At 40.8% G+C, this 27,876-nt stretch overlaps 1 protein-coding gene across 1 annotated transcript; it reads left to right on the top strand.

The window, feature by feature from the left end:
* The first annotated feature begins 255 nt into the window (after nt 1–255).
* On the top strand, nt 256–21,071 carry LOC142193654 (tapasin-related protein-like). The gene is made up of 9 exons (XM_075262643.1): nt 256–323; nt 2,114–2,293; nt 3,870–4,115; nt 6,633–6,974; nt 10,622–10,951; nt 15,031–15,114; nt 18,228–18,244; nt 18,423–18,460; nt 20,730–21,071. Exons 1-8 carry the CDS (start codon nt 272–274, stop codon nt 18,435–18,437), a joined length of 1,266 nt encoding a protein of 421 aa, XP_075118744.1. The 5' UTR covers nt 256–271; the 3' UTR covers nt 18,438–18,460; nt 20,730–21,071.
* Nucleotides 21,072–27,876: the final 6,805 nt, after the last annotated feature.

Raw genomic sequence — 27,876 nt, 5'->3', positions numbered from 1 at the left:
CTGACTCAATTTCCTCCTCCTAAAAACGCCTCACCATAGGACTGTATGGTGAGGCCTTTTTTGGAGGAGAAATTTGAGTCAGTTTCCTGACCAAAAAACTGTGTGAACGCAGGCTATCTGTCAGTGTTTCTGTGCCCAGCTACACACCACATATCTGCCCTGCAGCCCAGACGACACAAGAGCTGATCTCTCCCAGGACACTCCCAGTCTCTGAATACTCAGAAGCGAAAGTAAAAGTAATGTGACAACAGGAGAGACTGAAAGCCCTAGCATGGAGCCCCGCTGCCTCATCTCCTTCATACTAAGTGTGCTGCTAATAGGCGGTAAGAGTCTGTGTATATACTGTAGTCTGTTAAGCTTGTATACACAGTAGTAGGTACATATACCTTCTTATATTAATCTGCCAGGGTTGGATTGAAATGATTCCTTTGTAAGTCCCTTATATAGGGACAGGACTTGACTGACCATAAACAATGTTATTAGCAGTTTATAATAAGAATGTCTTTAACTGTCTTCAAGCTGCTGTAAAATGGCCACCTGTCCTCTGAGCAGGCAAGACTATTGAATTCCTGCTACAAACAGCTCCATAGTGTCACATAGCTCTGGTAATAGAATATCCTGGGAAATGGCTAAACAAAATGCAATAATGAAACTATAGTCATCTACATGGCTGAAACTGCTGCAGTGCACCAAATCTGACCACCTCTAGTAAGGACCTACACAGTCTTTGTACGCTGATCCAGACTCACCTGGGCACCTATACAGATACTCTACTCCGCAGACAATAATTCTAGGGGAGCATACCTCCATCCAGTATGATCAGGCCACAAAGCCGAGTTATAATGCGGCTGTGTACATAAGGGCTAAACTCTAAGGGCCAAGGATACAAAACCCTGTGGCTGCTGTAGAAATTCAGCAAAAAAATCCTGCAGTTTACAGTACCAGCAAAGTGAATGAGAATTAATTTTATTGTATCCACTCACTGCAGAAATAAAAACTACAGAAAAGCCATGTTTATATTATTGAAAACCGCATCATGTTACTTTTAGCAGAGTCTCCCCTATCGGGTGACAGGGGAAAAAAAAATGCAGCAGAAACTGAACAAAACCTTTGTAGACTAAGGGAGCCTTCACACGATGTAACGCTGCGCTCATTCTGATCGTAAAACCACGTTCAGAATGAGCGCGTAAAAAGCAGTTCCCATTGACTTGAATGGGAGCCGGCATACGTGCACTCCCCATTGAAATCAATGGGAGGCTTTTTTCCCTAAGCTTTCAATGTATTAATTGAGGAACAAACATAATAATATTAAGTATAGGGAGATAGGATGTATCAGTCTGTCCATTATTTTTACTGCTTATTGACCCCTTATATTTTTTATGGTAAGGCCACATGGAGCAAAATTTCCAGTTTTGCCGCAATTCTTTTGTAAAACCTAAAATAAGGGCTTATTCACATGTTCATTTTGGAGATGTGTCATATCCATGACAGCACACAATCCTGCTTATTTTAGGGTCATGTGCTGTCAAATGAACAAAACTATGTTGTTTGTTTTTGTATACTCAGTACTTTCATATTTGAAATGGATGGGCACATATTTCTTTTTTTAGAGATCCTCAGTCCATGAAAACAATGATTGAATACATTGAAATGAATGGATCTGTCTGTGGAAAAAAAAAGTAGATGCCATATATATGTGAAATTCAGAGATGTGAATAAGCCGTTAGTCTGATACACATTGACTTTTAGCATTTAGAGTTGTCACTGATTTTGCTGCAGAATTCACCCCATGTATTGCAAATGAGTGAATGCGGCAATGAAAGTGTGGATATCCATACTTCTGGTCAATTTGTCTGGATTTTTCTGCAGTGAGTGGATGAGATAAAGGTATGTTTACATTGCCATGGCCAACTTTTCTCCTTTTATCTCTACTAGTTCTATACAAAGTCCAACAATAGTACCCCCAGAAGGATCTGCCTGTCGAGGCTTCGCATCTCTACTTATCACATGCCATTATGTAATATGGTCTTTCTCTGAGTCTCTTCTGCATTTTGCTTGAGGTTTTGCTGCTTTTTATTCATAATACTGCTCTTTATTCTATTTTATTTTGCAGGAAATTGGTCCATTGAAGAAACAACTTTCATAAAATTACTTTGCTTGTATGGAAGTTCACACATTCACCCATTACATGACCAGCCTGTTTCCCCAAATCCAGCCTGGGTAGTGCAAGGAGGTGGACGGGACATTAATATGGAAAATTTAGATATTGAAGGAGTTAAATTTATTTTCAAAGGTGAGAACTTGGCATACTTAAAGGGATATCCCCTTCTTTAACATTTCTGACATATCCACATTATATGCCATACATTCCTAACAAGTGCAGGTCTCATAGAGATCCGCAGAGAAAATTGTGAACACTTTCCTTAAAGGGATCCTATCATTAAAAAGCAATTTTTTGTGACTAACACGTAGGAATAGCCTTAAGAAAGGTTATTTTTCTCCTACCTTTAGATGTCTTCTCCGCGCCGTTGTTCGGTATAAATCCCGGTTTTTGTCGGTATGCAAAGGAGTTCTCTCGCAGCACTGGGGGCGTCCCCAATGCTGCGAGAGAACTCTCCAGCGCCGCCTCTGTCTTCTTCTGGCACTGGGGGTCAAACTTCTAGGCCTTGGGCAGAGCCGGCTGCGCATGCCTGCGGCCACAAGAAAAATGGCTGCTTACACAGTAAGTAAAAAGCTCATACTCAGATTTCTTCAATGGATTCTGTGATTTTTCTGAGTGGTTATACCCTAGGAATAGAACTGGCCCATGAAAGTAACAGAAGATTGTCCAGCAGGCTCCAGTTCTGACATGAAAATGGACCATGAAATCCAATTACTATATGAATCCTTGTACATGATGTACTAGGCATGTATAACCAGCAGATGGCAGCATAACACCATATAGGAATTTTAGCTGTCTGCAATGATTAGAAAATGATCCCAAAGTTGTCCAAACACTTCATATAAGAAAGGGTTCTAAAGTTTATTATTCTTCATAACAGTAGTCAAAGGGCAAAGAGAGGCAACACATTTTGAGGGTAATCTGCGTTCTTTATCATAGTCACCCATTCTGCTTCACTGCCATATAGGCTCAGACTGGCCCACAGGGGAGCAGGTGAATCCCCGGAGGGCTCCTAACACACTGGTACCGTAGACCCCCGACCCCTCTAAGACTGGTAGATGGCACAGTGCACTCACTGCACTGCATACAGATAGGCAGAGTACAGCATCTTACTCAGTCTATGCTCATATAATAAACTGGCACTACCCAGTTTTATTATACAGCAGAGTTAACCCAAACTTATACAATTGGTAAAACTGCTGCAGCCTGATATTTTATTATGGGAACACAAGAAAAACCTGGATAGGTCATCATTGTGTATGTTCCGGAAAACCCCTTTAAGAACGAGCCCTTAAAGTGTAGCAGAATAAAATTAGGGAACTCTTTACTTTTAGGGAGCACTCGCTTTAGTTAGTACTAGAGATGAGCGAGTACTGTTTGGATCAGCCGATCCGAACAGCACGCTCGCATAGAAATGAATGGACGTAGCCGGCACGCGGGGGGTTAAGCGGCCGGCCGGCGTCAAAGCAGAAGTACCAGGTGCTTCCATTCATTTCTATGGAGCGTGCTGTTCGGATCGGCTGATCCGAACTGTACTCGCTCATCTCTAGTTAGTACTATTATCAATAAGTTTTTTTTGGGGGGTGGAACATACAAAATTACTATCTACATTAGATATTACTTGTTCTTTTGTTTGTTGTGTTTCATTGTAACTCTATGTAACTATATATCCAACTCTTATGTTTTTTTGTTAAATATTTTTTTTCAGATTCACCAGTAAACCTGCAGCCATTTGTAAAAGAAGGTTTACAAGACGTGAAGTGTGATATTACACCGTATTACACAGCCAACACGCAGATTCTATGGCCTGGTGTTACAAATACAGATGACGCACTCGATTCTTGGTATATCTACACGGTACAGCACAATGCTGGTAGATTTCACACAAAGACGTTTTTCACAAAAATTCTGGAGGCGACAGAAAAGAAAGAAGACGACAGATATTATGTGCAAGGTAGGTTACAGGAATGAAACCAACTATAAAGGGGCTTTACTTGCTGCAATGCTGTGCCTAGAGAACAGTAACACATATAGCACTGCTATGATAATGCTCTTGGTATATAGAAGGCTGCTTGAGCATCCTAGTGGATGACTTTTGTGCTATATTTTGAGAAATGGAACCTGTCACATTTTACATACAGTCTTACCTTAACCAGCAGTGTATAGAGCAGGTGTCGTCGCTGAGCAAATTAATATATAGTTTTATAAAAGTTTTATAACATAATTTATATTGTGTTAATTTTCCTCTCTGCTCTTTATATGTCCAGGGGAGATCCTATTCTATGATTGACAGCTATTTCTATGGAGGAATGGTTGTCAGTCACTTAATAGGATCGGCCATTGGACTCCTAAGTATTCATAAATCTAGCAAACGTAGTCTGCTGGATACTTACATTCTAGCATATGCCAAACAAGACTTGGTCAACCTAATCATACACATGAGGTGTGAGTGTGAGGACGATCTTGCCAAAATCAGCATGTACCACCAATCTATGGCTAATGTCTATGACCATCTTTATTATCTTTAAGCCATATATTGTCATATATCAGTTGACAAAAGCTTGTGGATGAGCTACAAAACATACCATGTATCAAGTGAGGGCGGATTCACATCTGCACCCGGTTTCCGGTTTAGCCAATCCGGCCTGTTTCCATCTTCTGCCCCGCGAAACTGGACAGGAGACAGAAACCCGGCAGTCAGCTTTCAAACCCATTCACTTGAATGGGTTTGCAGAGGTGACCCCCGTGTTCGTCTTCTGCCTTCTCCTCAGGGGAAGTGGGTTTTTTACCGGACACAAAGTTGGACATGCAGGACTTTGTGTCCGGTTAAAAAAAACTGTTTCCCTGCAGACAGGCCGAAGACTCACACGGGCGGTCACCTCTGCAAACCCATTCAAGTGAATGGATTTGAAAGCTGACCGATTGGTTTCCGTCTCCTGTCCAGTTTCGCGGGCAGAAGACGGAAACCGACCGTATTGGCTAAACCGGAGAGCGGGCGCAAGCCTAGAGAAAACAATGGATACCTCACAGGACCCCATTATAGTCAGTAGGTTCCCTCAGGATCCGTTCTTGTCCATCATTAGCTGGATCTGTCTTTATTGTTCAATCCGTTAATCTGAAGTAAAGTCAGTTCTGGGATTTCATGTATAAATCTGTTTTGTCACTTGTCACTGTACAGTGGGGCAAAAAAGTATTTAGTCAGTCATCAATAGTGCAAGTTCCACCACTTAAAAAGATGAGAGGTGTCTGTAATTTACATCATAGGTAGACCTCAAATATGAGAGACAAAATGAGAAAACAAATCCAGAAAATCACATTGTCTGATTTTGTAAGAATTTATTTGCAAATTATGGTGGAAAATAAGTATTTGGTCAGTAACAAAATTTCATCTCAATACTTTGTTATATATCCTTTGTTGGCAATGACAGAAGTCAAACGTTTTCTGTAAGGTGTTTGATGGATGCAACTCAATATTCTTTTTCCTCCAAACACGAAAAGATGTGTTTCTACGAAACAGTTCCAGTTTGGTTTCATCAGACCATAGGACATTCTCCCAATGCTCTTCTGGATCATCCAAATGCTCTCTAGCAAACTTCAGACGGGCCCGGACATGTACTGGCTTAAGCAGTGGGACACGTCTGGCACTGCAGGATCTGAGTCCCTGGCGGCGTAGTGTGTTACTGATGGTAGGCTTTGTTACATTGGTCCCAGCTCTCTGCAGTTCATTCACTAGGTCCCCCCGTGTGGTTCTGGGATTTTTGCTCACCGTTCTTGTGATCATTTTGACCCCACAGGGTGAGATTTTGCGTGGAGCCCCAGATCGAGGGAGATTACCAGTGGTCTTGTATGTCTTCCATTTTCTAATTATTGCTCCCACAGTTGATTTCTTCAATCCAAGCTGGTTGCCTATTGCAGATTCAGTCTTCCCAGCCTGGTGCAGGGCTACAATTTTGTTTCTGGTGTCCTTTGACAGCTCTTTGGTCTTCACCATAGTGGAGTTTGGAGTCTGACTGTTTGAGGGTGTGCACAGGTGTCTTTTTATAGTGATAACAAGTTTAAACAAGTGCCATTACTACAGGTAATGAGTGGAGGAAAGAGGAGACTCTTAAAGAAGAAGTTACAGGTCTGTGAGAGCCAGAAATCTTGATTGTTTGTAGGTGACCAAATACTTATTTTCCACCATAATTTGCAAAAAAATTCTTACAAAATCAGACAATGTGATTTTCTGGATTTGTTTTCTCATTTTGTCTCTCATAGTTGAGGTCTACCTATGATGTAAATTACAGACGCCGCTCATCTTTTTAAGTGGTGGAACTTGCACTATTGGTGACTGACTAAATACTTTTTTGCCCTACTGTATATATCCAACCCGTCACTGGATTTCAACGTAAAAAATTGGGAAGTTAGAAAAGGAATAATTGTCTATAATAAATGCTCAGCCTTTTTCATTACATCTTTGTTCACTTTGCAGCAACTTTCATGTTACGTACTAAAACTCCTTGGGTCTATGCAAGGCTAATGGACAGCGTGCTCCTAGATTGTGTGTTCACGGTGGACCACCAGGCGGACGTCTCAGTCACTTGGACTTATCGGGGTAGAGGAAGTAATGAAGTTAAAATAGTATCTTACAATGGCCACACAAAAGAGCTGCAGCATAACTGGAAAGACGCCTTCATGCAAATGAAAGAATTACGGAACGGAAATGCCTCGCTACTTGTCAATAATTTAGCTGTAAAAAGTGAAGGGCTCTTCACCTGCACGGTATCTGTAGGTTCTCTCTTCGCAGAGCAGCAGATTTATCTGCATATCAGAGGTATGGCATTTAACTCTTCTCATCATCTCACAAGAAAATTACTGGAACTTAAAGGGATATTTTCATACCCCTTTATATGAGTGTCTGATAGATACAGCAAGGCCCCTGATCCCTGTTCTCTGTTTTTCTCTCTTTCGATTATAAGGGCCTGAAATATACCACTGTTTGCCCATAAAAACAATATAAAAGACACAGAGCCCCATAGTGCAGGCTCACCTTACTGAACTGTGCAAAGGACAGTGACAGTGTGTGCAGGTTATATGGTCAGCTGCTGTCCCTGTGTCTAGACTGACAATGGACTTGAGCAGAGGCTCCCAGGCTGCAGTGCAGGATCTGTAATGGGCTCCTACCTACCTTGTGCTATTTTGAAGAGCTATACATTTTATGTAGAGTGACTTTTGGGGTCTCCTCAGGGTCCAGGATACAGTATTCACTGCTACCTTTGCACTTCCTACAGCTTTGCCACTGGACTTCTATCACTACTTGCAATATTCCAATAACACAATGAGGCTGCACGTAGGCATGGAAATGTCCAGGAGATCAAAAGAAAATCTTTATTGAGAATATTTGGGCTCTGCATTTCAGCACTGAACTAGCACCTTCCTTAGGCCATAATGGCAATAAAAGCACTTACAGCCTAAGGGGGGCACTAGGTCAGTGCTGAAACTCATAGCCAAAAGTACTGTATCTTCACTTCTGTCTTGGTTTCCTGGTCAGCATCACCTGCATTCAGCATCTTATGCCATTGGGAAAATATAAAACCATATACCAGTCAATATAAATGTGTAGAAAATGTTTTAGAAGCATAGTTATCCACTTTCTAAGATATAAATATCAATGTGGTACCTAAAGCTGTCCAATACAATTTGGTTGTCAAGTGAGCATTGCGGTTCCTAGCTTGTGAACATTACTTAGAGCCAAGCTGTCCCATAACAGCTGATCTGCACGGGTCCAAGGTATCACTTGCAGATCAAATATCAAAGCCCATCCTAAGGAAAGAAAGACCTTCCTAAAGTTTCTGCCACCAGTTGTTTCCCTTCTACCTACTTTGCTGTTCACTCCTTGTGACTAGGCAAAGTCTATCCTTAGATACCTTCAGACTCAAGATGGCTTCACATTGAGTAGAGGGTAGGATCAGGTCTCTTTTTACAGCCTTTGCATGTTTGTAAGGTCTCTACACAGCTTTCCTAGCTATTAAGCTGCACAGAGGATTCTGCTCCTTCTCATGCTGTACTTATTTCTAATTAGCTACTTGTGTTATTATTGATGGGATGTTAGTCAGTCATAGACAGCAAGCAGCATTCGTGATTGTTCATAGATCTCTCTTTTTCCATGTTAGGGATCTTTTTAGCTGCATCATTACCTAGATTTGGAGTCCAGTGTCCCCGATCACTTAGACTTTTATCAGCTATTTGGTTGCTATTTTACATTTACTCCTGCTGGAATTATATGTAAAGAAACAAACAGTAGTAGTAATAATAGATGGGGAAAGGGGACAGACTGGTCTGTATTTTACATGCTACTTGCCTCAGAGAGAAATGCAAAATGTGCTACAGCTATAATGGGGCTATTAGCAGTAGAAAACTGATAGGAAATCATGCATGGAGGATCAGACAAAGCAGTTATCCAGCAACACCCGTAGTTTAACTTGTGATGAAAACTCAGGAACCCTTTAACATTTTATTATTATGGGTAATTCATCAGCTCATTTTATTAAAATTATAACTGAGATATTTTACATGACATTCTTTATGTGAGAGATTTTTCTCCATCGCAAATTATGTTCACTTCTTATAACAATTAACAAGTTCCGTATTTCGAAGCAATTTAGCCAAAACCACCACTGATGTTTTTCTTTTTTATATGGGTGAAGGAACAGGATGCTTTCTTCTGGTTGTGCTTGGCTAATAGGAGAAGGCACCAAATGCTATCTTCTGTCAGTCCATGGACCTTCTGGTGGTCCTTGACCTGTAGGGGACAGCACAAGACGCTGCAATCTAGTAGTCCATGGCCAGTAGGAGAAGGTGGAAGATGCTACCTACTGGCAGTCCATGATTGGTAGGGGAAGGCACAAGATGCTACCTTCCAGTGGTCCATAGCTGGTAAAGGTGAAGGTGCAAGACTCTGCTTCCTTATTTCAGCCCTCGTCCTATGTTTTTTATTGTTACCACATTTGTAGATGGTTACATAGAAAGTATGGTAGAAATAAGTCCTTCATTTTCAACCTAATAACATTTTCTACATTGATCCAGAGGAAGATGAAAAATACCCCCTGAGGACTGAGCATTCCTTGAATAATTGTTGCTGGACTCTACATTGACATTCAGTGGTGGCAGTTTGGTAGGTTCGATGCAGATCAGTGAAGGAAAGTTTGTTCCAATATTTTGTGAAATGTGGCTAATCGGCAATTACTGCTGTAAGGGTCCATTCACATGGAGTAACGTGCCGCGTGATCTGGCATGTATACGGCGTGTGAGACTTTGAGCGCCGTAAAAGCTCCCATTGATTTCAATGGGAGCCTGGATCGTATATGCCGCGTTATTTTGCGGCCGTAAAATAACGCGACGAGGGGGCCACACGGTGGCTCAGTGGTTAGCACTGCAGCCTTGCAGCGCTGGAGTCCTGGTGTTCAAATCCCGCCATGGGCAAAAAACCATCTGCAAGGAGTTTGTATGTTCTCCCCGTGTTTGCATGGATTTCCATCCCATATTCCAAAGACATACTGATAGGGAAAAATGTACATTGTGAGCTCTATGTGGGGCTCACAATCTACATTTAAAAAAAAAATAAATAAATAACGCAACGTATACAATCCTCACTCCCATTGAAATGAATGGGAGCTTTTACGGCACGCAAACTCTCACACGCTGTATACGTGCCACATCACGCGGCACGTTACTCCGTGTGAATGGACCCTAATAAATCGACATGTCTATGAATCTGCTTTTCACATACATACTATCACTACATTAACTGGAAGGACATGTCAAGGAGAAATGACAGAATTATGTTATTGTAGTAGTTCCTGAATTATGTCTGGTCTACGCTGTAAAGGAATCACAAGAAAATGCAGTCTGGAATCTGTTTCCATTTGTTTTTAATGGAGGCAGTGATGGACATTTTTTTTTAAGAAGCTGGCAATAGAGGCAGAGGGATTTTTGCCCCCCCCCCCCCCCCCTCACCTTCCCAGGGTACCATTGCATGTCATATTTACCCCCCAATTTATAATTGACCAAACAGCAGAAGTAATACACAGTATATATAACTTGGTGTAACTTGAAGCTCTAGGGCCCAAATAAAAATCTGTAACGGGGCCGTATCTACCACAAACCATTACTAATGCAAGTGTCTTCTTGAAGGTAGGACTTTTTGGCTGTGTGGGACACAAGGGCCCAAGAATAGCTGCTACTGTACCTATACCGGTTTCCCACCTGACCTGCATATGTAATATACACTGTACAGCTCGGGTGCACTGTCTTTTACAAATATATGCAATTGTTGATAAATGACTGAAATGAATATGGGTAAAGAATAAGAAATTTGATTCTGGTTTGTGGACCAAAAATGATGTTTGATGTATAGCAAGTAATGAAATTCTTTGTACTTGTTTCATTATAACCTGCTGTATATAACATCTCCTCTTCCAGAAAGCCCTAAGGTCGGTCTAAATGTGGAGTCTGTGGTGACTCTGCGAGAGGGCGACGAGCAGAAGTTTGTTTGCGATGCCTCCAGTTACTATCCACTTGACGTCAACATTGAATGGTTGCGTGAGCTCCCAAGTACTGGACTCTTGCCATCTTTATTGTCGAATGTCATCTACAGTAGTCACAAGAGCAATCAGAATGGCACTTACAGTCTTTCTGGTTCCTTCCTGTATGAAGCTTCCCTCAAAGACAATGGTGTAAAATTCACTTGCCGTGTGGAACATGAAAGTCTCAAGAGACCCATCAGAAAGAGTGTGACACTTATAATATCAGGTACTGATGGTATTATACATTACTGTATTGATATATAGCAGGGGTAGCCATAACTTTGTGGCACAGTAGCTTCCCACCTGTGTGCTGCCACCTCTACTTCACTCCCATTCTGTCAGTCTCCGGCACCAGAACATTGACATGTGACTGTATAAGTCACTTGGCATCCTCCAGCGCTCCTGCTTTAATTTGGAGAGCGCAGTGGGATACTATAGAAGAGGCTCAGTGATGTGTACAGGGTCTCCTCCACTCACTGCCAAGCTGTGGTCGGGATGGCTACATGTGGGTGCCAGAGGCTGAGGGAATGAGGGTGGAGCGGTCATCAGGTAGGTAAGAAATACTGTGTCGGGCACTAACTATGCTGTGGCCACTAATGGGCTTAATACTCTGGGGTGGGGGCACAAATGGGCCAACATACTGTGGGGGGACCTTATACTGGAACATTACAGGAGGGACCTTATACTGGAACATTACACTGTGTGTAGTGGGCCATTATGGAGTATTATACTGTGTATAGGGGCCCCATATAGACCATTTTACTGTGTATAGGAGACCAATATGGAGCATTATACTGTGTATAGCAGTCAATGTGCAGCATTATACCGTATATAGTGGCCAATATGGAGCATTATATTGTCTTTTGGGGGCCAATATGGAGCATTATACTATGTATAGGAGGCAATAAGGAACATTATACTTTGTACTGGGGGCAATAAGGAGCATTGTACTGTATATAGGGGTGCTCAAATTCTGCTGCGCTGTTTTGTTAGAATTTTTTCAAGTTCACAAAGCTGTAATATTGAGGTCATCTACTCAAGTCCCATTATAATGACATATGTAGGGTTTGACAACATTAATTATTGCACTAAGTACATAAAAGGTTACCTACCTCTGAAATTCGCTCTACTGAAATCACGTGATTTTTACATCCATTTAACTGATGCAAAAAATGGCCTCAAACAGATGCAAATGGATGGCTATCCATTTACATAGACATTAAAGGTGTTGTTTAGGATAACTGGAAATCCCTACACTCATCTAAACACCCTCCTACTTTCTAAATAACCTAATAAATCAAAAATGTATAGTTATCCATGTCCTTTGACCGCCCCAGGGACATTTTCTGATTATCCGGTGACGATCCGTTTCCTCATTTCCGGAAACTAATCGTCCCTACTACTCCCTCCACATTCCCCCCACTATACTAACCCTCCGCGCCTCTTCCTGAGGTACGGCCCCTTCTTCTTTACTGTTTCAGCAGACGCATGCTCTTCTCTATCGCTAATCTGCGCTGCTCTGTTCTCTGCAGGGGAGTGATCGCAGTGGGTTAGGCATCACAATCTCATTGTTACACATTATGAATCCTGCCGGATATTCAGCAGCGCATTCACTGTGCAGCTTCCGCATGCACAGTAGAGGTGGAACATTGCTGCAGAGAACAGAGCAGTGATGGAGAAGAGCGTGTGCCATCTCACAGGAAGGTAAGTATGCTGTATAATGGGGGTCAGGATTAGGCTGAGTAGGTAGGGAATGGCTGAATAGTTATTGAGACAGGGAGTGGGTGTATGGGTGGGATGGAGAGAGAAAGGAAAGGGGGGAGTGAGGAAGGAGGGAGGAGTAAGGTGAGAGGGAGGAAGTTACATAGCAGGAAGCTGAAGCAAATAAACAAATGCAGTGGACACCAAGAGCTCCTAGAGATCCCCAGAAATCACTCAAAACATGGCTAAAGGTATATGGGTACATTTATTAACCCATTTATAGCTCTAACAGACATTTAAAAAAGAAAAAATTCCCAGAAAAACCCTTTAATGTTAAAAAAAAATAAAAAATCGATTGTTGTCTGCTATTTTGAAGGACACAAACATGTAGTATACCGTAGTTTTGTGTCCATCCAAAAAGAGTAATGGATCCATTTTTTTTATACATTGATGTCTACATAAAAGGATGGCCATCTGTTACTGCCCTGATCTGAATAGAAGCTTACATGTTTCATATGTAACAAGATGGTGACATAAGATGGTGACAACTCGGAACTGAGGTTTTTTTTTCAACCTTTTGTGTAATCCCATTTATCCCTAAAAATCATTGCCTTGTCTGACATAAAGTTCTAGAGTTTAGTCTGTTCCAGCACCGTATGCCTTCGAAAGTAAACTTTAAAATGTGTGGCATGACAAAATAAATGAAGTACCCTGCCCAATTTTCCCCTTACTCCTCCCAACATATCCTTTAAAGTATCATCCAAGGAGTCACAACATTTTGCACTTGTGCGGCATTAAAGACAAAAAAACATGTACTCAATGTGTTTGTCCTTCAACTATCCCATTCATTTTGGCAGCATGTGTATACGTAGGACAAAAAAAGACTGCTCTGTCCACACCAGGTCAAACACATGACATAGGCTCTGGTTCTTGGCTGTACTATGCAAACGCAAGATGTTGCAGCTCTTGGATCAATCCACATCAAAACATCAAGGAAGGAGCTGAGAGAAAATTCAGTAGAGCACCTTGTTCTTCAATATATGCCAAACTGGAAATTGAGCGGTCATTTATTCACAGCTTGAGGATATTTTAAGGTTTATTTTAGAGGATATGCAGCACTCAGATGGCTAATCTTTAAAGGGAAAGTATTGCTATTTTTTATTTATTAAAACCAGATAGTAATATATCACTTTTTATCTGTTATTTGTTTTTATCATCTATTCTAATCCTGTCTACCTTGTTTGTGAAGTTTAGGATGTGACTGCTGCAAAGAAACCCCTACAGAATTAGGCCTCTTGCAGACGACCGTGGCCGAGATCAGTGTGCTATCTGGGAAAAATACGGATTCATTTCTATGGGCCTGTACCCATAACCGTGAATTACATGGTCACGTGTGCGTGTCGACAGTCCGGGCCGCAATATATAGAACATGGCCTATTCCTGCCTTGCTTCAGTGGTTCTTCTTCATTTAATGAAAGGGACCGCGAGAGGCACACGTGTGACATCTGCGTGTGCCCTGTGTGCCACAAGTGCCTTTAATTCACAGCCAGCTGTTTGGCCACATTCGTCTACAAACAACCTTAGTGTCTAATATCAGGTTTAGTGGCTAGAGAGAAAATGAAGGAAGTAGATCTTTAAAAAAAAAAAAAAAATTTAGATAATGACATGGAAATTTTAAAAAAAATGATCAAAAATTCTTGTATAAAGTAACACACTGGCTTGTAGAGGTAAATCCTAGTCACAGGTTCTCTTTAAAAAGAACACTATCATCACCTTATACCCAGTATCCCATTAAAGGGTTTGTCCACACGTTTTGTGTAAAAAATTTTGGAAAGGGACAACACAGTGGCTCAGTGGTTAGCACTGCAGCCTTGCAGCGCTGGAGTCCTGGGTTCAAATCCTGCCAGGAACAACATCTACAAGGAGTTTGTATGTTCCCCTGTGTTTGCGTGGATTTCCTCCCATTTTACAAAGACATACTGATGGGAAAATTTAAAAAATGTACATTGTGATCCCTATATGGGGCTGACAATCTACATTAAAAAAAAAAAAATTGGAATATCATAAAAAACAAAAGTGGTTGTCTTACTGGTCTCTTCTCCTGTCAGTCATTCTAACAGTTCCCAGATTCCCATTGGTCTCTATGTCCTGATTCTTTTTGCCATACTGGAAATGGCTACTCACCCAATATCTGTGTGTCAAGAGGGGCTACAAGGTAAAGATTCTCCCCCTTGGAGATTTCAAACATATAAACTATGGAGCTATGTCTTATAGCACCTGCATTGTAGTCCATACTTTGTTTTCCTGTTTTAGACAAGGAGCACGCGGGGAGTGATCGCAGTGGGTTAGGCATCACAATCTCATTGTTACACCCTATGATTCCTGCCGGATATTCAGCAGCGCATTCACAGTGTGACCCCAGCATCATAGAGAAGACACTTAACACCCTACAGAACTCATAAAGCTTTTCATTTCACACGACCCCTGACTGCTTGGAATTATTAGCAAACTATATTTCCTGCATGTTCAGGGTTCAATAACCAGTGACTGCAAATCCTACCAGTGTGTTTGTCACTTACAATATTCCTGCTGTGTTTCTTGCAGAGTCTGCGGTTTGGAACGTTGTCATAGTCTTCATCGTCTTTCTCATTCTGGTTCTCCTCTTCTGTGTAGGATTATACTTTAAAGGTAATTGTTGCCCTTTTCATCAGTTTTTATGAAATTTGTGACTTTTAGAAATATTTCTTATCTACATAGCATCCTATTAATATTATAAATGTGAAAGTTTGTGAGTTTGTGGGTTTGTGTGTTTGGATGTTTGCATGTTCGGATATTTGTTCCTCAATCACGGAAAAACCGCTCGACTGATTCGGCTGAAATTTTCCACAAACATAGTTAATACACCCAATTAAATAATAGGCTACTTTTCGTCACAATAGCGCACATACGTTTGTGCCAGGACCCCCACAAAACCCAAACTCACACCACCATCTCTGCAATCTCACACACTTTGGACCATAGCAAGCCACAAAATTCATATTGCCCTCTACAGCCTCGCCCCTAACCCCACACAATCACATATACATAGACTTTACCACTTTTCCCCTCACCTTACCGATACTCCAGGAGGCTCTCTTTAACGCTCCGGAGCAGCCATGTTTGACGACCCCCACCGCTCTGACAATCCGCGACACCCCCCACCCATGTCAATATCCCTAGGCGGTCTAAAAAATGCAAAAAAATTTTTTTAAAAAAAGTAAAAAAAATATAAAAAAAATAAATAAAAAGGATTAAAAATTCAAATCACCCCCCTTTCCCTAGAACACATATAAAAGTACCTAAACACTGTGAAACACATACATGTTAGGTATCCCCATGTCCGAAATCGCCCGCTCTACAAAGCTATACAAATATTTTTCCTGTTCGGTAAACGCTGTAGCGGGAAAAATGGTCAAAAGTGCCAAACCGCTGTTTTTTCACTGTTTTGATTCTGATAAAAATTTGAATAAAAAGTGATCAAAGCAATAACATTTCCCGAAAATGGTAGAACTACAAAGTACACCCGGTCACGCAAAAAAAGATGCCCTATACATCCCCGTACACGCACGTATAAAAAAGTTACGGCTGTCGGAATATGGCGACTTTTCAAAAATAAATTTTTAAACACAGTTTTGGATTTTTTTTAAGGGGTCAAAATGTAAATAAAACCATATAAATTTGGTATCCCCAGAATCAGGGAGGGGAGTCAAAAACAAAAATCAAAAAATGCCATCGGCGGGAACTTCAAATACTTCTGTCCCAAAGTCACTATGTAAAGTTTCGCACAACACCGTATATATAGCAGCTCAAATACAAATTAACTTCAACACAAAAGTCTCATGTATTGTCTAAATTACAGCAAAAACAAGATACAAAGTTACATTTCATATCCCATCCCTTATACACAGTACGAAAACCTTACCCGCGCCTGTATATACCCACTTCTACAATCACTGCAGACGAAGTCGCGGGTACCAGCTAGTTATATATAACTTTGGAATATTTATAATCTTCAATATTTTTTTTCTTTTCACCAAATCAAATGGCATCTGGCAAGTGAGGCCTTGTTGTGCTTCTGGCTCTATAATCACTATGGCTTATGGTTATGTACTGCCAGTTCTTCCATATAACACTCCATGATGTTCTGTTTATTACCTGGGGACAACCATTGTATATTAGCAGGCACCTTATCCTAATAGAAGCAAATATGTACCAGCTGGTCATGACTAAGGAGCTGGATGGTGACCAGACTGGATACTAACATTACCAGCAAGTGCTTGGTGAACATCAGCTGGCCGGCCTTATGTACTGCAGTCACAGCCATGTCAGCCTCAACTAATTTGTTTACATGTTAAAAAGTAGCAGAAATGAATAAAAGTGTTCTATAAGTAACCAATATATGTATTTTCCAACACTAGACCCATAGTAAGGCCCAGTTCACATCTGTATTCGGGGATTCTGTTCCCTTCTCCCCATGAAAAATGCTACAAGCTGCACTTTCCTCTCCGCATTTTCCGTGCTGAAACCACACAGACTCCATTAAAGTCTATGAGGTCCGTGTGATTCCTAAGGTAACTGCTTTTTTTATGCGGATTAGGTTATATTAGATTCCCCGAAATGGAAACCCGAATGCAGATGTGAATCTAGCCCTAGTCAGCGGGAAACATCCTTGCATTACATAAGACTAGAGATCAGCAACCTTCAGCACTCCAGCTGTTGCAAACTACAACTCCCAGCATTTACTCTCTCTTGTCTGTTTTTGGAACTTCCAAAGTAGTGAATAGACCAGGCTGGGAGTTGTGTCCCAACAGATGGAGGGGCAAAAGTTGCTAATCCACAAATAAGACTGGAAGACTTAAGGCCCCACATTGCATCCTGCTGTAAAAAAAAGTGCTACGGAAAAACAGCGTTGATAACACATCACGGTTCTTCCCTTTAGACAGGAAGTTTAAAGAGGTTTCCTTTTTTTGCGGCATTTAGGCCACATGGGGCCCCGGCCTAATCACTGGTGGAGCTGGGGAGGCAGTATTCACAAATTGTTTATATGCCCTACAGTCCTTACTCTGGCTTGTAGTCTTTGGTTTAGCACCATCATTTCTATGTCTTCTTCTTATTTAATGAGATAAATAAAAGAGAAAAATCCTCACCCTCTTCCCTGGATCATTATTCTACCATACTATGCTATACAGTGTTTTAATCTTGGGCCCCAACCACAGATAATGTATAACCCTAGAATAAATGATATGAATGAAGAATGGAAGCCCCAGGATTCCGTGACATGTATGAGAGCTATCTGTATGTGACAACCTTATAGATCACAGTGTTAGTATAGCAGTATGGAGTGTGTAGGAAGCCTGTGAAGTTTAGGGCTGGAGCATGGTCTCCTGGTCTCCTTCTCAGTATATAAATCTGCATCATTCCCTCACCATGTTCCCCTCTAACCTCTGATTCTCCCATTATTCAGTTCCCATCTACATTGTCTTTACATTGTCTCACTCCTGATTTCTGTAGAGTGAAGCAAGACATGTATCACTAGTAATACACAGAGATAGAATAAGCAGAAGCCACATTATGTAGAAACAGTCACACAATCACCTCTTAAGATATCTGCAGAAAGCAGCAGAATGACTTCAAACTGTAGGTTAAAAATGGATTTTCAAACAAAATGTTCTACTATCCCCTGTAATACACGTTGTTACCTAATCCCCGACCATTTGCTTTATCTTGTCATTTTTCTTTTGTTTTGTTTTTTTGTTTTACAGAAAGAAATACAAACAAGGTATGTAAGCTTTTATATGATCTCATTAAAATTCATTTCTAAATATTCCAAATTGTTATCTTTATCGCAAATTGCTTGTATAATTGAATAATAATAATAATAATAATAATATTGCTTACATATGATTTAAGATTATGGTGGTTCGGCTAAAACTGATGTACTTTATATATTTGTTTAGACAAAGCCATATTAAGGAGCAGTGGAAATATAGTTAAAGTAAGTGACATGGAACTGCATGTAAGTGCAAATGTGGTATGTATTTTCGGTAATATAAGGTATTGCCAACCAATGGTGGTCCCAATGCATCTAAATATATATATACACTATCTACCAATAAGTATTTGGACATCTGTGGTAGAATAGAAACACAACATTTATTCTTATTGAATAGTTGGTAGACCCCAGCAGATGCTTCCTTATGGATGGTATTGAGCGACACAATACTCCCGGATGTCTGGTGAAACTCCTGATGTATGTGAGCCATCGGTTGGGTGCGGTTTCTCTGGCCAGCACTCGTCAGTCTCTATCTCTCAGTTTCGGGGATCTGCCAAGTCGGGGCACATTCCGACTATCACTGTTCACCTTCCACTTTGTAATCACATAGGCCACTGTTGATTTTGTGTAAATCAGTTTTCTTGCTATGTCCCTTAAGGATCGACCATTTCTGTGGTATCCCACAATTACTCCTTTCTCGAAATCGGACAATTCTGCACTTTGTGGCATCTTGCATGCGAGTAATGCCAATGCTGTTTCATATTTACGATGGGACGTACATCACGACCGCAGATATCTGCATTAGCATGGGTGTCCAAATACTTATTGGTAGACAAAATGTCTTGTTTCATTACCATTCTGTGTATACAGCTCACACGCTGACCTTATGTATTTTCACATATAGTGCCCTATATTAGGCTGATATTGCAACAACACATGACTTCCTTCCATCTGCCTACCTTCTAAGGAAGTAAAACATAACTGCAGGATTTGTTTGTAGTCTGTTACCATGGAGACATAACTTTATTCACAAAATAATCAAAGTGAAAATTACAGGAGTTTCATTTTAGTTGCATTCACATAGTAGTCGGTACAATTCTTCTTGTAGTTGGTTTTCTAACAAATAATTTACCTTAGACTGCAAATGAATAATATATTTAGGCCTCATTACTGTGTTACATATTTGTGTGATACAAGGCCTTGTTTTCACTTTCTAGGGCTCAGATTTCATATCCAGACACTTTCTTCACAGATTCATATAGCATCAAAAAAAGAGATTGCTCAGGTTTTCACAGAAGGAGTGGATAAGAATATGTTCACTCTACAGATTTTTCATGTGGAAACATCTGACCCAAAATTGAAAGACAATCTAAAGTAGAAATCCAAGGGTGACCGTACCGAACCAGGTTCAACCTGAGTATTTCAGATTGGTCACCGCATTATACTATGGGGTCTTTTCAGATCCTAGAATATAATAAGTAGAGGCCCAGGGAGTGAAAAAAAATATTCATGATCATGTTCCCTTATCTCTTTTGGGCCTCCTTGTGGTGTCGAGTGCTGTCCTGGTGACGTCATGCACCTGGGGCCACCACTGAGGCCAGTGATTGTCTTCTCCCGGCGCAGGGTCCCCGCGTCCTCTTCCGGGTGCAATTCATTCTGCCTAGGCATCCGGCCTAGGCAGAGCCGACTGCGCATGCTCGTGCGGCTTTGCCCAGGCCCGACGCCTGAGAATAGCCGACTGCGCATGCACATGTATGCGCTTGCATGCCCGCACATGCACAGTCGGCTCTGCCTAGGCCGGATGCCTAGGCAGAGTGAATTCCACCCGGAAGAAGACGCGGGGACGCAGCGCGGAGAAGACTTCGGAAAGGTAAGAGAAGAACCAGCGTTGATTGGCAGAATGTATAGCATTCTGCCAATCAACGCTGTTCCTGCATCGAACATTAAACTTCGAACAGCTAGTAGTGTTCGATCGAGTACGAGTATTTCGAATACCGTAGTATTTGATCGAACATCTACTCGATCGAACACTACTTTCTCATCTCTAGTGTTTACATGTTAGAATGAGCGGCACGTTACTCTGTGGGAAATGAGTCTAAGACTTAATGGATCTGGAAAATTAACGACCTGAACTCGAAATAAATCAAATCGCCTATCTCTACTGTTGGATTTCTGCCACAGATTTGAAGTTTGATATGTTACATGGATTGGCATATGGATTAGCCCCATTCAATGACATTAATATATGAGTGACAACTCTCTACAGTTTCTGTGCAGATTCTGCTCCAAGTGTCACTTATTTTTCCTGCACACAACTCCATTCTGGTGGAACAGTGACTTTGATTTCCGATTAAATTTCATGCATGAAAATTCCATAATGTGAACATATCCATATAATATAGAGGAAACAGTCTGGATACTTTTGTTCATTTTTAGAACCATTATAACATATAAATATATTCTGTATGTTTTCTATGTTTCATATCCCAAGGTGAGGAAATAACGTCTAACGTCTTTTCTGAAGAAGCAAAAATCCTGCGGAAAAAGTGGGAAAATGGATTTGCTACAGAAAGATGTTTATCTCCCTGCTTACAAAAAGCACTGCCACCTGCTCACAACATCCACTAAAATATGTACATAATAAGGGATAGAAAAGGTCTGTGCAAAAAAATATAATATATACAGGGGTATAATGTTATTTTTATGCAATATAAAGTTATACAATGTTCCAGCTTGCTTCCATATCAATTCCTTGCAAGCATTAAGATCTCTGCTTGCTGTGATGTAATAGAAGCCTCTTTCACTATCTGTCCTGGTCATGTGATGGTTCTAAGGTGCTCCCCTCTTAAGGGCTACAATAGTGGTCTATGTAGACTGCTAGCTTTTTTTTTTTTTCTGCTAGCAGATTTTTCTGCTAGCAGAAAAAAAGAAGTGACATGACCTTTCTTCAGGCCTTTTCCGCCTGAAGAAAGCAATAGAAGTGAATGGGGGGAGAAAAACGCGTGTTTTTTTCCGCGCGGCCCATTCACTTTATGGAAAAGGAAAACAGCCTGGCGTTTTTTGAAGCTGTTTTTACAAAAAAAAGCTCCAAAAAGCGCGGCAAGGTCCAAAAAAAGCTTCCTAATTAGGAAGCGTTTTTTTCCGGTGCCAAAATAAGCCACACATAATTTACATGTGAACTAAGCCTAAGGGTCTATTCACACGGAGGAAAATGGTGAGGAATTTGGTGTGGGATTTTCCATGCTGAAAAAAAAGCCTCCCATTGATCTCAATGAGTTCTGCTAGCTTTTTTTTCCACTAGCGGAATTTTACAGCTAGCAGAACCCATTGAAATCAATGGGAGGCTTTTTTTTTTTAAGTGTGGAAAATTCCACACCAAATCCCTCACCATTTTCCACCGTGTGAATGCACCCTTAGAAGATACAGATCTGATACATAGACTGTAGGTATAACTGTCTGGCACTTGCAAATACGTCACATGACCAGGACTAACCTCTTTTTTCTACTGTAAGAATAAGGTGCAGCTAGAAATCTTGGAGGTGTAAGGAAAAGATTTCCAAAGTACACAAAAAAATAATATAACGTGTTCATTATACAAAAAGCAATTCGTAAAAATCTGTGTACCCGTAAAAAAATACTTGCAGAAAAAAAGAAGCAAAATTTTGGGGGGAATATTTTAAAATGAATTGTAATTACTGTTGAACGTAACTTGCTGTGCCATATAAATCCCATTCATTTGGGGAAGTCAGCCATAATCCCAGAGAGACTTCTGAGTGATGTGTGAACATAGTATTACTGTGGACTAAGCACTGAAATCTAAAAAGCAATATGGGAAGATCATTTCACCGAGAACACATCTATAGCAACCTGCAGCATAGTATGTGGTGTGGAATATACAGTGTATTGTCCTAAGCTGCTATATATGAGTGATTGTATATTTCTCTGGATTAGTTGTACTGTATATATTATAGTAGATATTGCTATGAAATTTCTAATTCAGGAACTTAAGGGGTCATCCAGTTTTCTATCATTGATGGCCGATCCTTAGGATAAGCCATTAATATTAGATCTATGGGGGTCTGACTCCTGGTAACTTTTTTCTTCCAGGAGCCGCACTGCTGACTCGGCATACAAAGTGTATTGACAGCTGTAGGTACTGTAGCACTGCCCCATTGTAGTCTATGGGAGAGCACTGTAGAAGCACCTAAAGCCACTGCTATACATCATCTGCGTTTGGTAATCCGTTCGGGGAGTCCGCATGGGAACCCCCCCCCAAACGGACTACCGAACACATTTGCAAGCGATCTCAAAACACGTTTTGGCAATGATAGAGCCCGTTAAGGTTAAAAAAAAAGAAGTAATGATTGTGTTTTACGAATTCTCTTTTAAGGAACTCCTAGAAGTTTCAGTAATATACTTTGATGTGATGTACTGTTTTTGTATATTTTGTGAATAAAATGTGTTTTTTTTCGTAAAGTAGTTATGTTTCAATGTAAAATGGTAATGAGGGGAATTGATCATAACTAGAGATGAGCGAACAGTGAAATATTCGATAATCGTTATTCGTTTCGAATAGCCCCTCAATATTCGACAATTCGAACGAATATCGAAACCCATTATAGTCTATGGGGAAAAAAACATTCGTTTCAGGGGAAACCCAAATTCGACTCATAAGGGTCACCAAGTCCACTATGACACCTCAGGAAATGATGACAATACCTCTGGAATGCAACTGGGACAGCAGGGGAAGCATGTCTGGGGGCATCTAACACGCCCAAGTCACTGTATTACCCCACCATCACAGCCTATCAACTACACACTTTCCACACTCAATACAACCTCTATGAAAGTGGAAAAATACCTGGAAACCTTTTTTCCTCCCCAATTGGATGGACAGAAACCCAAATTTTAAGTTAAAGAAACATTACCAAGCAACCCTTTAAATCACGTTGCCCATGACAACCACAGATGGAATAGGCAATGGGAAATCCAACAGTCCCCACCCTTAACTGTCATTGTGGATGTGTGTGTGTGTGTGTGTGTGTGTGTGTGTGATGTGATAAGACCTTCCAAAATTCACTTTTCTGGCCCTTAACGTGAGCCCTTCCAAATTAAGTTAGAGGCCCTTAAGCTGAGCTACCAGAGATTGAGGCCCTTGAGGTGACTTCAGCCTTCTACCTGCAGAGTTTTAGGCCCTTTAAGTTACTTCAGCCTTGCACCAGCAGAGATTTGTTGGCCCTTTGGGTGAGTTGAGCCTTGCACCAGCAGAGTGTTAGCCCCTTTAAAATTCTTTGCCCCTAAAACGGTGGTTCCAGAACCATCACTCTCATTGTGTGGGATTGATGCAGTGGATGGGATTGAGGACCCAGACATTGACCTTGATTGTGATTGGGAAATTGATAACATTTTGGCATCAAGTCCTGGGGGTAACTTTTATTTAGAGGACCGCAAAGGTGGAGAATTGGCTGCAACCACTACTACCGGTAATGGTCCTCTAATATGGGACTCTATATTACCTACCCTGTTTCCCCAAAAATAAGACACCCCCCCCCCCCCTTCACCTTTTGGATCACATACAACCGGCAGTCATTCCGGCACTCCGCTAATTGTTCCCCGCGTTGTTTGCCGATTGTTCCCCGCTCCAGTCCCTGCATAAAACATCCCCCGAAAATAAGAAAGGTCATATATTTCGTTAGCTAATTAATTATAAGAACATGTCTTATTTTCGGGGAAACATGGTATACAGGGTTCTGATCAGGTGTTAATAGTCCAAACAACATGTTCCAGTACTTTAGCTGTAGATCAGAAACCACTTTCCCTTCCGACACCAGATTTAACAAAGCTTCATCATCATCATCATCATCATCATCATCATCATCATCCTGCTGAGATGGAGCCAGTAAAGGAAACCTTGCCTTCAAAGGCATGTTCTGGAGTTGCGACTGAGCCAAATCTAAACACAGAGTCCTTTGGAACTGAACAAAGTTCACCAGCAGTGTTTTTGTCCCTTGGAGTAAGTAGAGCCTTGTAACAGCAGTGTTTTATTTTTTGGCCCTTGGGGTGACCCCTAAAAAATTAGATCTCAGGCCCTTGGGGGTGAGCCCTAAAACATTAATTTTCAGGTCCTTGGGCTGGAGCCCTAAAAAATTGCTTTGCTGGCCCATGTGGGATATCCATAAAAAATTTATTAAAATTTAAAAAAAAATAAAGTTTTTTAAGAATTACATTAGGGTGAAGGGACTGGGGTTGGAGGAGGAGGATGATGATGAGGGAATTGGGTGATGGCAGCCCCTCTCCAGTACCTGGAGTGTGGACTGGATACCCAGCTGGATATCCACATCCACACCCTCGCCCACGTCCCCTGCTGCTAATCTGCTGCATAATTGGCAGGTTCACTGTATGTCTCTCACACTGAGAACTAGCTCTCCCTATCACGCCAAAACGAAAATGAGATGAAGATGGCAGACACTATTTTTATGTATCAGAGGTCACATGTTTTCGGCAGCCAATGGGTTTTTCCAATTTTTTTTCAATGCCTACGTTGTCATAGTTCATGTCCCAACTCTTCTGCACAGTTATTGGTGCAAAAAACACGCCAGGGAAGGTGGGAGGGGATCTGAACTTTTACTGCGTTTGTCGCGTGTTATTCGATTGGAATCGAATATATCGAACAGCCTGATATTCAATCGAATACAAATTCGATCAAACACCGTTCGCTCATCTCTAATCATAACACCTAATCTACCCATAAAAAATAGGTTACAATTATACCTATAGAGAAACTGCCAGCATATAATTGACATGCTATGATTTCCAAAACCGCAATGGGTTTGGAAATTGCGGCGTGTCCACACTGCAGTTTTTACCACATAGTGGGCATTGGATTCGCTAGAATCCCATCCACATTGCCCTTACTGTAAAATGCCATGATTTTTCCCATGGTGTTTCCGCTCCATGGGGCCCCGGCCTTATATAGGCCATTCTATAGATTGCTCATGTTTAACAAAAAAAAAAAAAAAAAGCCAAAAAAAAAAGTTACCCAAGACTACAAATCATACAGGCTGTCTTCACAGCACCATATTTGTCCTCAGGCTGTGTATGGCTGTGTATTTCTAAAACCATCGCAGTTTTGATGATTGCAGCATTTCAATTATACCTACAGAAACGCCGGCGGTTTCCCTGTAGCAGGGGTAGGGAACCTTTGGCTCTCTAGCTGCTGTGAAACTACATCTCCCATCATCTCTCCCAACATCTCTCCATTCACTTCCATGGGAGTTCCAAGAACAGAAGAGCAAGTATGCATACTGGGAGTTGTAGTTTTGCAACAGCTGGAGAGTCGTACGTTCCCTACCCCTGCCCTATAGGTATAATTGAAGCAAAAAGTCTGCAGAGGAAACCTATGGGAAAAACCATGATACGTTGCTGCCGCCAGTTTTCCCGCAGAGTTTTTTTGCTGCGGGACGCTTCGTGGGGCTTTAGCATTAGTCTTCTTGGAGGTCTGACCTCATGTATTGTAAATTCAACAATATTCCAGTTCATTAATAGAACAAAGGCAACATTTTTGTGCACATAAAATAGGTCATTTATTGTGAATCTTGCAAAGACACATTTAAGCAACAAAATATACATTTGTGAACTTTAGATTTCATTCTATACATTACTAGACCAAAGCAATAAATTAAATGTACACTATTTACAGACAGAGGTCACCGGAGACTTACAATAAGCACCACCTATCTAAAAAGAATACAAATAGATGTACAGTATAGATTCCCCTTCACTTCATCCACATACTTAAAAATGATTTTAGACTCTAAAATTAGAAACGGACTCTGCTTCTTTGCATTTTGTCTAGTGCTACATTTAGGTAGAAATGATAGATATTTATATCCGCATGCTTTTTATTTACATAGTTCTCTTTCATATTTTATCTGCAAAAAGAAAAAAAATATTTGACAATAAAATACAATTCTAGGAAACTGATCCACGTTATAATATCTCATTAATGGACCGATTCTTATCAGGGTCACCGGAGGCAATAGTACCATATAGTCAATGACAGTAAAAGGGTGCATTAAAAATAATCCTAGAAATATCATAAAATAAGAATACACAGAAATCAGAAAAGACAAATGCGTTATCGGTTCTAACAAAGCTGGAGAATAAAAACACGACTCAACAAAGGTTTGGGCATAGTATGATGTAGTATTAGACGTTACTATTACTTGTAGGGCTTGTATCAGCCATCATAAGGATTTCTACAGAAAGTGGCACTGGCCTTATGACATAATACTAGGATACAGAGGACGACTGACTGGTTGATTTCATGTCTAGTCTAGGAGGGTATTACAATATGTGACCAAGCAATGACTGACAGTTCAGCAGTTCCTTTGGATCCACCAGTTTGTCGTTGTGTCATGTTATTTTTTTCCAGATACAGAGCTCCAAATACCCTGCATAGACATCAGCCTGGAATCAGGGATTAGTCTTCTGCAGCATCTATTCCTATACATTGCCAATGTGCCGTTCCTCTGTTATTACTACGAGAAATATATGAGAGTCACTAGTTGGGGATATCTTTACTTAGTCAAGGAAAACAGTCACTCTATTAATATATTAGTAGGAAGGAAAAACAGAGGAACGGCACAATAAATAAGCAACCAAAATGGTGACGTTATGGAGAGTACAAGTACTTACTGAATCAAACATTTCAAGAGAAAATGATAAAATTCTAATGAACTGCTGCCACCACTAGAGGGAGCTTCAGAGCTTACTGCTTAATTGTTTATACATTGAACTGAGTCATACAACAGTATGCTCCCACGCACCCCCTAGTGGCAGCTATAATTATAGACAGGTTTTTACACATTTTAGAAACAGTAGTAAAGCTCTATAATAAAATTTATTACATAGCGTGCATGGATGTAGGATGTTAAAATAAGGGAGAAGGTTGTCAATCACATTAAGATAGTTGTATGATGTCTTAGTTTGGGACAGTCTCGATATTTGTGCCCCTTTAGTAAAAGCAGTGAACTGCTGCAAGAATCCCTTGCTCTGGGGTAAGACTGCTGCATCTTATGGCCATTCATTTTACTTTACATGTAATGCTTCCAGTCTCCTACAGTGATGTAACCATGTAATGAATAGGAGACCATCTATTGCAATGGGTTATACTTCTAATAATACTACATAATCCTATTGATTTCTGAGGTGAAATTAAGAGTATTTTTAAACCAAACGTAATTAAACTTTGTTGCAAAATAAATAAAATTAAAGAAACTAAAAATTAAAATGTCTGCACCCTGGTAACTTTGGTTAGCAAATAATATAGTGTAAACATTAGGTAAAATCTGTATAAGTGGACTCTACTCAGGTTAGCAGATATGTAGGACCTAAAGTGGATCTGTTAGGTGATATAGTACACGAACCGAGAAAAGAGAGGAGATGCTGAGTTTACAAAAAGCAGTTTAAAGACAGTCTGCACCAGAACCCAGCCCAGCAGATAGGTTAGGGCAGAGGAACACTCAAGTCGCATGAGGCTCCTGAGGCTTCATCTGCGGCCTGCAGCCTTCTACCCAGTTCTGCCTATCTAAATGGATCCACAGAACTGGGGAGAAAAAAAAAATGATACCCGGTTC

The sequence above is a fragment of the Leptodactylus fuscus genome, chromosome 2 (assembly GCF_031893055.1).
Source record: "Leptodactylus fuscus isolate aLepFus1 chromosome 2, aLepFus1.hap2, whole genome shotgun sequence".
Taxonomy (NCBI): Eukaryota; Metazoa; Chordata; class Amphibia; order Anura; family Leptodactylidae; genus Leptodactylus; species Leptodactylus fuscus.
This window is presented reverse-complemented; position numbering and strand designations above follow the sequence as displayed.